This window comes from Mastigoproctus giganteus, chromosome 10, assembly GCF_048544385.1.
Source record: "Mastigoproctus giganteus isolate SK-2022 chromosome 10, ASM4854438v1, whole genome shotgun sequence".
Taxonomy (NCBI): Eukaryota; Metazoa; Arthropoda; class Arachnida; order Uropygi; family Thelyphonidae; genus Mastigoproctus; species Mastigoproctus giganteus.
This window is the reverse complement of record NC_143584.1, coordinates 77004000-77016355: the sequence shown is the minus strand read 5'-3', so window position 1 is coordinate 77016355 and position 12356 is coordinate 77004000. Positions and strand designations below refer to the sequence as shown.

The 12356-nt window shown below is 39.0% G+C and overlaps 1 protein-coding gene across 1 annotated transcript in view; it reads right to left on the bottom strand.

The window, feature by feature from the left end:
• Positions 1 to 4430: 4430 nt before the first annotated feature.
• LOC150079100 (retroviral integration site protein Fli-1 homolog) overlaps positions 4431 to 12356 on the bottom strand; it is a 170446-nt gene continuing 162520 nt past the window's right edge. Inside the window, exon 7 of the mRNA XM_090382952.1 lies at positions 4431 to 5320. Coding sequence (XP_090239078.1) covers positions 4773 to 5320 — 548 coding nt within the window. The 3' untranslated portion in view covers positions 4431 to 4772. The remainder of the gene's footprint in view (positions 5321 to 12356) is intronic.

The following is a 12356-nucleotide window of genomic DNA, read 5'->3' as shown; positions in this document are numbered from 1 at the left end:
GCTAATGACCTATCTCAAAGCTGGTGTACATTTGGAACCTTCATGCGCGTTGTACATGGTTACGAATGTTGTCTTCCACACCATGCGGCGCAATATGGTTTAAATCGCTGATTCGTCTTAAACTTAAAAATAACTTCCACACCGTGTGGTAAAGACCCGGGTTAGAATTGTCAAGAAGGAAAATAAAACGGGATTTTTTATGCCGTGATCGAGTTAGTCGGCCTCCAGTGAGAATTGTGCCCTCCCCCCCCCCTAAACTCTGCTTTTTCGTATAGAAGGAAAAGGTAAATCTATCTTAGAATATACAGAAAGCACAGTCAGAAATTTGGCCTAACTACAAAGTGCGAATGCATTTTCTCGAGGCTCTTGAAATGTAGCTCAAACTGGTTAACGGAGCCATCTGATAATCAAAGCGTGATTATGTAAAAGAAAACCGATGTGAAAACAGTTACAATGCTCCATGAATTGAAAGTAGCAGTTTACTAAATGTTATATATCACTTCTGTCACTAAAAGTGACTCTGCCAAAGAGCCATCCTGGCTCTAGAGCTATTCCAATTGCTTGGAATTGAGAAGAAATACATGTCTCTTAACAGAGGCCCAAACATTAATGAGGCGTCAGGTGTGTCTGTCCATGAACTGAAGTTCATTTTAGGTTTAGTGTTCCCATCACGTTTTATAGTAATTTAGACATCCCCTCCCCAACACTCTACCATGGAACACGATCGACTGTCATTTTATTGAAGCTACCATAATGACCAACCGTGCAACAGATCGGGAAGTATGTTGCATGGCCGGTCATGCAACACATCGAGATATATTTCAATTAAACCGACTCCAGGTTCCTTTCCGGCTAAGTTGAGCTTCAGAAAGGCACATGGACAACCATTGAGTTGTGTTGTTTGGCTTCAATCTGTTGGATATACGGAATAACTAATAATAAATTAGAAATCCGTAGCCAACTGTATTGGCTGCTCGTGATGAAAAAAGATTTTCATCTTGGCTCCAAATACAAAACATCATTGTCGAGATGAAAGCTATATAATCTAACACTGTCAGTCACTGTACTTAACTGTGGGGTAATAAATATTTTATTTACAGTTTTAAGTAGTTAGTACATTTAATGTTTAACTTTTAATCTCTTTCTGATTGATTAATGGCTTATAGTTTACCTTTATGACTGGGAGTTATATCACGCGGGTAAAAATAAGATAATTATTATAAAATACTCAGTTTTTTATTATTGCAATGAGTACGAAGGATGCTTAACTAATTCTAGAATTAAACTACCAATTTTTATTACCGGCAAACAAGTGATGTTAACAGTAACGACTGTAATATTATCACATATTTAAGTTTTGCGCCTCCACAGTTAGAAATTATTTGGTCTTTTCTCTTCGAAAGAAATAAAATTCAAATTCAACTATTTTACTCACTCACCAAGTTAAGAAAGGCTAACAGATCGTGTTCAGAAGATCTCTCCAATGCGTCTTTTTGCCTTTGTTTTACTTCGTATTAAGAAAGTGCGCTCTCAGCGTTTCGAATATTCGATTTCTGAGTTGCTGTATTTTTTTTTAAGTTTTCTGTAGCGAAGTACTATCCTTCATTTTTCTAGTTTTAAAATGCCTCGAAGTCGTTTTACATAATGTGTGTTTTTTATCGGTTTCAGCTCATCTGTTACGCAGCGATGCGCGAACACCTTTGTCCTAAGAAGATGAGCTTTTTTCCCCCTTTCTTTCCCCTCAAAGGTGTCCTCTGTAGAAAACCAGCCGAGTCTGTGCACACACAAAAACTAATTTTAGCAACGAAAGAGAAGGCAGTCATTATGAACGAGAGAATGAAAGCCTGCGTTAGTTATTTGTCGGCTGCCGGCAGACTCTCGACTACTCCATCCCTTGGAAAAGAAGGTGGAGAGCACATCCGACAATGACGCAACGAGTGACTTCGTAGCTTACTGAGAAACTGAGCTGGGTCCTCTCTGGCAGGCGTGTCATTAGCAATGCAAAACGTCCGATGGGTTCCTGCGAGAACTCATGCAAAGTAAATAAAGCCGGAAATCAGTGAATGTGAGCCACGGAGAGCAGACAAACCTCGGGAAAGGGGGATTTTCCGATCGCAACTTTCGCCGGCGGAGGAGCGGGAGTTGCGGTCGGCGAGACTCAGAGCACCTCACGCAACAGTGCGCTTCGAAGGCCATATTGTCTGTCTGTATGCGTATTATGAGTCAGAGATCGCGTTGCCCAAAAGGATTGCCATTAAAGTCAGGCCTGTCAACCTTTGATGCACGCTGCTAACGAGGTTACAAGTCATGGCACACAGGAACAGAGACGTGAATAGTGTGAGCCCATCTGTAATATTTCCTTTTTCCTCCCAAGCTTGTGTTTTTGTTGCTTTCTTTCTCTGTAGGTAAAACGTGAAGTTGATGGTAGGTTATGGTGGATGCTGCGTTAGAAGGATTCTTGTTTTCGCTTTTTATGGAAGTGGATATGCGGTTGTGTTGAATACGTCTGTATAGAGAGAGAGAGAGTGCCGAGCTGAAGGGGGGGGACTGCAACAGCCGATGGGCCATTTTTCTAATTCCTTTGGAGATGTCTGTGTTTGCTTGAATACCGCGTAATCGTGAATGGGAGCACAGAGGAGTTTCGGAGAATTCCATTTGCGTACCGCCGCATCCTTTAGGGGGGGGGGGGAATTAAAGAAATGTAATAAATATGGCGATGAATTACCAGTCTTAGTCCTCCTTCCCGGCTTCACATTCGTGATTCATTCTTAATGATGCGGTCGTAATTGAATTTTGTTTTTGTTTGCCATGATCATAAACAAATTCACCGTCTACGAACTAACAATAATAATTGTTTTTAACTAATTAATTTTTCAACCGGCGCAAATATTAATATCCTCTGGGCACGAACCTCTGCACTTAATGCAACAGGAAGCGCGCGCACAGCAAAATGAATATCTTTTACATAATCAATCCTTCATTAAAGAATGTCACTCATTCTCTGGCTGAAAAAGCATAATGACTGAACTTATAACGAGCATGTTAGATGGCTGAAGGGCCATTTATCTGAAGTCGAATGGTAGAATAATGCCATATTTGTCACGTGATGGAAAGCGGTCTTGTTTTGTAAACAGCATCTCTTCTTCTTTGCGCTTTTGCATATATCAGGAGAACCACCCGGTCGAATTTCAGAATGCTGAAAATTTAGTAAGCTGGAAAATGGAATAGAATAATGGCAAAGGCGTTGAATCAGTGTTGTCTTTCAGAGAACGTGACGTTCTTTATCCATTTTAAGAAAGCAGTGGAGTATACATTAGTCTGCTACAACATTTTGGAAATTATCCATCTATCCATCTAGTATCTATCTTAAAGGGGATTCGGTACTCTTGAAACTCTTATTTTTGAATCGTACGAAGTGTAACATTGAACTTGCGATTTAGATCATTATTATTTGCATATTAAAATTTTTAACGTGTTTTAATCATTAAAAGAATCTTTTTATTATTTATAACTGTTTTAATTGTTAACTTTTCAATGCCCACCGGTTAGAGCAACACTGCTCTAAACCACATCTCGAGATTTACATTGCTTTTCATTTTTTTCTATAAGTATTATTATTAACAAATTCCAGTCCAACGATTCTTTTAAGTCTAGTCTTTTGTATAACTACAAATAAACTGATGGTAGATACTCAAAATAATTATAGGAAACTTTTCATAATTCGCAAGCTTTATTCATAGCTACATTTGATTAATATCAAGTTGAAGAGAATTCAACGTAAATTTTGTATTGGCAATCTAAAGTATCAGATTAGATTGTCAATACTTGATAATATGCCAGTAATGTTTTAAGGAATGCATCAAGAATAATTACAGTAATTTTAAGCAATGAGCAACGGGTGTGATTGAAACAACAGAATATTCAAATAACGAAATGTGTACATTCAATTACCATTTAGTTTCTTTTGGGATTGGAGGAAGGATATTCACTATGTTAACAGCATCCTTGACTCTAGTTCCTAACTGTACTAAAAACAAAAGCACATGAACAATAAAAATTAAAAAAACAAAACAAAACGAAACTGCTGCATCAAATTTAATAAATGGTTTTAATAGAATTCTGACACAACTATTGTAGCAAAGTGTTTTGATAATATCCAGTTTCTTTTCACTCCTTCTCATATACATACGTATATTCTCAAATACTTCTCATATCGAGGATTGTTTAGAAATTTTTCACATGTCCTAGCATCGAATAAAAAGAGTACACTTTTCTCTTATCAACAAATACAGCTTCTACATAAGATACTCTGGAACCCCAAAAACTTTGTACAATTGAATATATTTATATATACTTTGTACTCTACTCGATAAGTTTCCAAAAAACAAGTGATTTGAGGTGGCAATAAATTTTTAATCAGTATAATACAAGGTTTAAGCGACTAAAATGACTAGTTCTAAGGTAACATAATTACAGCACAATGATCACTGTCCCCATGTTACCTCCAAATACAAAACATGACTAGAAATTAAAGATTTAGTTCGTGAGTCACATCTACAATCATCGAGAAAAACTATTGCACTGAGACACAAAATCTGTAGCAAAAATAAGGCTTAAAAGCAATGTGGAATAAATACGGAATCGATCATAAATTACTATACAGAACGCAATGGTAAATATATGACGATTCATGGAACGACTTCTTACGTTATAGAAGAGGGGAATGTCTTGACTACGATGTACAGAGAGCGATGACGTCACCAGTACGTTGGTCATGCGTAATGAGGATAAGAACTGATGTGTGAAGTAACATGAGTAGGGTGATGGGGCATGGTGTGGCTAGAAGCAGCGGCAATGTTGGAGTACAAGTTGGCACTTGGATTTGTCCAATACGACGTAGGGGAAGGGAATATGCTCCCCGTGGTTGACGGTATACCTGTGTGGGCCCCTACAGCAAAGTTCAGTTTGGGACTGTGGTGGTATCCAGACATGAAGAGGTCCGATTGGTATTTGTAAGCGGTGGGATCTGCAGCCGTCGGCTGAGTGGCTTGCGCTAGTCCCTGGAAATCGAACTTGTATGCGTACCGCTTCCCGTGTACTTTGGTCATGATGTTTTTGTCATAGTAGTACCGTAGTGCGCGGCTCAGTTTGTCGTAGTTCATGTTTGGCTTGCTCTTGCGTTCACCCCATCTTCGGGCGACCTCGTCGGGATCGGTGAGTTTGAATTCTCCGTTCGTGCCTTCCCACGTGATGCAGTTGGCGTTGCTGCTGTCGGATAGCAGTTCTAGGAGAAACTGCCATAGTTGAATCTGGCCGCTGCCTACAGGGGAGAGCCACATGAAATAAAGAAAAAGACGTTAAGTTTGATATTGGCGATAATACATATAAAAAACGACAAATAGAAGTCACTGTATTTTTAATTTAAAAAAAATAAACACTAGTTCCTATTGTTTGGTCATCTGACGATTTTTTTTATTTCAGTGTAAGAAATTTTAAATAAGTAACCAATATATGAACATCCTTTCATTCTATAATAACGCAATTTTGAGGTTTACTGCCTCGAGATTACATTGCTATAGAATGTCTTTCTGCGCAGTGCAATCACACTGCTATCATGCCACCTAACAGCTGTAGATTGAACTAAATTATGGACTGAGATGGACGTTTGTAAGTTCGCTTTCCAACGAAGTAGGTTTAATATAATACTAAAACTAATAATCAGTTTCCACGAGCATTGGAATAAATTATGATTGTATGTTTATCAAATAAGTGCTTAAACGGCTCGTAAATTAATTAATTCGACTGCCGGTTTGAATTTTCAAAGTATTTAAAAGAAATACGCCAACTTCAAGATGTCACGATAACGAGATTATTTTCAGAAATGAATCTCGGTTGCCTAAAGTGTGATTGTTCATGTTTTAGTGAATGACAACTGGCAGATATGTTGCCTGCTGTTATATGTAGAAAATATCGTCGTAAAGTTCCCAGAGGAGTAGTCTACTCGTTTGTCGCTGTCTCTTTTCCATGTTTGTGCTCAAATTTTTGAATATGTTGTTTATAATCGCGCTACATAATTACCATTCAGATTTTATGATTTTGCTTAATGAAATGCTGTTTTTTTTAACGGGAAATCTATTCCAATTCACTAGTATTATACTTGCAATAAAGCAAATCTATTTTATTAAAAAAAATGGTCAAATGAAAGCCATGGCGACTGCATATATCTATCAGTTCTTCAGGGCGGAATTCTCGCGTTTGCTTCCAGTCACTTGACACTGCTCTAATGCTTGTATTCGTGGCACGAAAGAACCCTGGAAAGCTGTGGATCGCACCTGTTTCTCCACTGTCGTGGCCACCTAAATCATTGATTCGACGCCTCTGGACTTCGTTTGGGGCTCTGTTGAACTCCACGGCGTATGCTACATCCAAGTTGGATCTGCATGATCGAGTTATGGATATACGACTCCTGCAGTTTACAGTGATGACGTATGCCGTCCACCATGATACAGCTATGTAAGCCCAAGCATTGTGGCTGACAGCGGTCATTTGGTTAGCTCCTTCCCTAATAGTTACTTTTAATTTGCGTGTCCGTCATTGGTGATAAACTTTATATCACAGGTTTGTTTATATAATGTTAAGCTGCTGACACACCAACAGTATTAGCAGTTAGGTCCACTAAGGATAATGCAAATTTGCCTTTCGAACAAGCTACAGTTGCTTTCCTTTCTACTTTGTATTTACCTTTATTTGGGCCTGGTGTATTCTTGATTACGGTTCGCTCCCGAGTACGGCCTTAAATGCCCTTGTTGATGTCACACTGATCGACGATTTCTACTAAACCGTTAATACTGTTCAACTTTACAATTAACCGTTTCACACTTGGTAATAGTACACGACAGAGGGGCTGAAACACAGATTATCAATCAGCTCGCAAGCTTTGTAATATCACAGCTTCCCGAGATGTTTTCCTGTAAAGAGAATTTAATTAATTTATTACTTTGTATTACTGCATTCTGTTTCTGAACTACTTTATTTCTTATACGAGATAATAGCTCGTAAATATTCTTCAGCGGGAGTGAAATGTTAACAAGTACTTATTCTTTATTCCTCATAGTCATATACTTCAATCGCACTATGAATTTTTATTTAGTATTTGTGCTTTCTGGTAAAACTATTTTCTTATCTTTTGCACTTCTATTTCATCGTTTGTGTATCTACAGTGTCTTATGTTAATTTAGCCTCGCTAGCTTCATTTAGTAATTAAGAATTAATCATTGCATCGGACAAAGTTTTAATGCATTTGGCGTTTCGAAAATTAAAATACAAAAGGAGAACTGTGTTGTCAACAAAGTGCATTGTCTTTGGTAGGTGTTCGAAGACTTTACGTATACCTGAGCGAATATGGATCATTGGGTTGTGTGAAGATGGGTGGTCAATGTACAGATCAATGCTGATGTGGATCAGGCTACAAGAACTGTAGAAAGGTGTTAGCAACAAGGTTATAATAGTATCTATTGTCCAAGTTCTGAGGCCAAGACGAATGTTAACACATGAATGTCATGAGTGACTATGAACAGAGCCCAGATCAATGAGTAGACGCCATATGTCCAGTATAAATGACATTTGAGCATAAATAAACATTATAGCGTTCAAATTGTAGTTTTCCATACTAATACAGTTAACATACGAAGAATTATTGCAAAGCAAAGCATAGCATAGCAAAAAGTATTAATCATTCACGTACATAAATCAATGATGGTTAAGCCCTCTTCATCATCGTCATGAAGCCAAGTTTCGGTTTTTCACTAGCCTGTACTGGTGAGCATTATGTAGACTTCTAAGAAGTTGGATGGCATTTTCACTGTCTGTTCCCTCCATATGACTCTCACGTCATATCGGTTTGGAGTGTTGTCAGGAAAGAGCTGACTTCCGTGATGAATTGCATTACATTGTCCTCAATGAGGCATGTTGATTCTGTTTGGGAGGTAGCGAGGGAAGCATTTACACCTTGAGACAGCGGAGAGAGGGAGCGTTCTACCTGCATCAGGGACACTATACTGGGTCAACGGCGAAAGTTATAGTAAGTGAAGACGGAACTATCAACAAAAAGTACACCTGCATTTGTGATTGAGCGCAGTTTGACGGCCCAGAGGTGTTTGTACCACCCTGAGATTTGTATTATTTGTTTCAGGCAACGTATTCCAGAAAGTGAAAGGCTGTATGCCCATAAACTAGCCAGATGCAGTACTTCTCCGGCCGCAGGATCATCTGACTTATCCCCACTAGAGAATGTCTGGAACACAAGGTGTACTCCTGGCTCCCGCAAGCGGACAACTGTTGCCTAGCTTAATACACAAATTGGATAAGCGTGGAGAGATTATCCACAGAATGATATCATCTACATCCGGCACCCGAAGTACAGCGACCTGTATCACTTCCTCTAGAGGGATCAGACAAAATAATGATGTTCGTATTTGCTAATGAAGAGTTCATTTTTTCTGCAAATGCAATTATTTTTTCCATGCATGGATAGCAATTCTTAAACACGATTTGAGCTAAATACCTCTCCGTAGTCAGGAGTGGGCGTGCACTCCCGGTCTACTGAAAGTAGCACACGCTTTTTGAGTAGACCGGGATCCAAGCCCCTGACTGCTAAATACGGTCGATCTGTTAACCCGCATTGGACCAGTGTGGCAGATTATGGTCCATTTCCCTCAACATGGATCGTTGAGGAGGCTTCCATCCTGCAGTGGATTGATAATGGCTACAGTTTACCTTTTTTTTTTACCTCTCCATGGACCAATTTCAATGACAGGCAGTGTGAGTTGGCAAGTTTTACCAAGTTCAGTAAACCTGACTTGCTGGGCAAGATTAATCTCCAAAAAGGCTTGAATCTCGTTTATTTTTATTTAAATTTATGTATGCAATAAAATATTATTTCAATAATTCTTTTTAAAATCACGAGAAGCTGAATTTTACTGTTAATTATGTTGAGTGATAAATAAAGGTAGCCCATTATGAAAATATTTTTAAAGTAAGCAAGAAAGCTTGGAAAAACAGTAGAAGAAAGAAGAATAAAAGGAAAGGAAGAGATTACGGCAATTCTCAGTTCGTCTGTCATTGTAAGAAAAAGGTGTACCTGTTTTCAATCTGCCTTATAAGTATTTCGAAATTAAAAGAACTCTTGGAATTTTTGGTATTTTTCTAATTAAAGAAAGGAACAATTCTAATTCTGCATAAATTAAAGGCGCGGTGTGCACGTATTTCTTGAAAGATTTCAATTGGGTATTAAAATAATTAGACATCCAGTTGCTATCTGTATTGTTCTTTTTGTATTCCTATTAATAAAAATATTATTTTGATACATGAACTAGTTCAGGCTCACTCTTTAAATTTTCAGTGTGAAAGGCCTCAGATAAGCAGCTTATAAAATTCAAGATTAAACGTTCAGGGGAAAATCTTTCTGCTGAGAAGCAGAAGACCAGTAGAAGAGCAGACTGTAATATTGGCCTAAAGAAGTTAACGTGGGGGAAGGGAATTGATCGCTATTGCGACTGCTGTGGCGTGTGATGACAATAATTCCACAGCACTTCAATTAACAGTGCACACTACTATTTCCATTACAGCAATAAGTTCATTCCAACTAAAAAAAATCTTTGCTAGAACTGTTGAAAGATATACCCTACATATGGGACATTGAAGATTCGGGGAAGACAGAGTTCAATGTGACTTGGTCTTCCCTGAACTCAGAAAACTGTCTTTAAGGACGCTGAAAGCTCCATACTTTGTTATTAAAATTTAGTCACTGGATACGCTGTATTGTTATTCTTTAATCATGGAATACAGTACCACAGGCCCATTTGCCTTCGCTGTTTATCTAGTTGTGAATATCCAATATGAATTCAACGTATCACTCCAAAAACAGGTTGTAGTTCATCCAGTATGATGGAAAAAGTTTTTAACGCTGGGAGAATTACGAGTATTTCGGAAAGAATTTTTTTCAGCTTTAAAAATATGGAAGTTTTTGCTGCTAATCTAGTGCAGGTCTTTCTTAAACAGTACTTATACAATGATATCCTTGTTTCATCTGTCTTCCGTTTAAACGGAGATGGCAGGATATGAAACTGCAATTATTAAGAACAGAGGGGATCTCCGATCTTTAGTTTCGATTTAAGAGGTTATTGCTCTAATACAGAGATTCCTATCATATGGATTGCGGTCCCTGTAGGGAGATCTGAAAGATCTCCCTAGTGGTCTGCAATCTAGGGGACGTGAGCTGTTTTCGATAGAGTAAGTGATGGTCTCTCAAACTAAATTGCGGTAACTTAAAGGTCTTGGGGGAGGGCTGCTAAATTATTTCAATAAAGATGTATCATTGTTTTATTTGGTATATAGAGTAAAATCTAATTATTAAAAATAAATGGTATTTTTATTTCTTATCAAACTATAATCCAAATGAAATCGTTAGTTTTAGTTATGGGAAAGCGAGGGTCGCACAAATTCAGTTATCATTTTAGTGGGTCGCGATATGGCAAAGTTTGAAAACGCCTATCTGTGTTTTGCGGATTATTCCTGCATAGCTTTCCCGGTTTCTTTTATTTTTGTTACTTTACAAAATTGGTAGCTTTGATAAAGAAAAATGGAGAAATTACAGTTTGATTGAGTAGGCAAATCCTTAAAAAGCATGTATCTGTGGGGAAAATATTTAAAAAAGGGTCCTCCTTGGTGGCGGCAAAGCTAGGAACCAATTCTACAAAAAGTGTTATTAACAATGGTAACGCTGAGCGAGCAGGGTCGCAAAAATAGAAACCAATGAACAGTGATGGAAGTAAAAAATGGGGCAGTAGTGGTGCAAGCAACTTCTAATGGACTAGACTGAGCTAGGTTCTCTTTCTGAAGAAAAGATATGACCAAACAGCTTCACCATCTCGACCGATGTAGTCTATTCTGCAAGAAGTAGTGTGTTCAGATGAAGATCTGATTCAGGACAATGTTTTTAAATTATTCATACGATGTGGATGCCCATGTACAAAGAACATGAGATTTTTCCGTCCTTACCTTCAATTAAAGTGAAAGTTACGTTTTGGGCTTCATAACAACAACTTGATGGTTATAAAAATATAGCGCAATACGGCCTCAGATGCTAAAGCACTATAAATGACAACAGTAGCAAACAAAGGTAAAAAATTTGCATTTAGTTTCTCATTCAGTAATTTTAACTTAGACGTTATTAATTAAAGACGTAATTAAACTACGTGTTTTTCTACTGTCTCAGTGCTAATGCGTTGAAGTGAATAATGTGGCTCGAAATGCCCTTATTAAGAATTATGGATCAAAGAGTATCATTTTGTTGACCACCAGTAACCTCTTCTAGTTGAAAATATCTACGACTGCGGAGAGTAGGGGAAAAAACTTTCACTTTCCGTTAGTAGCGAGTCCCCGAATTGTAGGGGATGGATAAGGACTGCATAGAGACAATGGAATATTGAAAACGAGCCCTCTTCGAAGCTGCACGTGGTCAATCTACTGCGTCGCCTGAAACAGAAGTTAATCGAAGATGTCTTTCTGCGGTGGCTTCGCCAGACACGCTTTTTCTCAAAACGAAAGGTCGCAGTAAAGAATACAACCATTCGATGCCTAAACGATGTCGTGCATAGCTGGAAATCCACGGGGTAAAGATGGTCGTCGATACGCCCTCATAGCTTCCTAATGTGTCCGCGCGGATTTCGTCGTCGGCGGAGATGACTCCTCGATCTAAAAACACCCTTTTCTTCCGCCATACTTCCGCTTCTAGCTTTACACATCCTCTGCATTACCTGTTGACTTCCGTTCCGACACTGAGCTGACCCAAAATGAAAAGGAATGGCAGCCCGTTCTTTCCCCCTCCCCTTTCCTCCCCAGAGCAACGTAGTAAGAGCGATGGGGGGGAAAGGAGTGGAGGAGGAGGAGGAAGAGGAGGGGGAAATGAAGATATTGCATCAACATGGCTAGAACGCACGACACGCTACGGAGCGCTTATCTCTGGCTGGCTGCAAATAGGCCTAGCTACTCTATCTGCCGGGCTACTGATCGGTAATGGCTTTCAGAAACGCGAAAATTATGTCGTCTGGATGATGATGGAGTGTGTTACCGACGAGCATTCATCACCCCCTACCCACCCCCCTTCCCTCTCTCAGTCTCACGGTGGTTGCATCGGCCGCTGACTTCTCGGCGCCGGCCACATTTCGCAGCACGCAAACTGCACAATGGAGCAATTACTGGTGATCTGATGGAGGTCCCCGTGTAGTGGCGTATTTCGGACGTGGTCGCTGAAGAGAGAAGAGCGCTGATAAGACAAAGGAATATTAACGGACAAC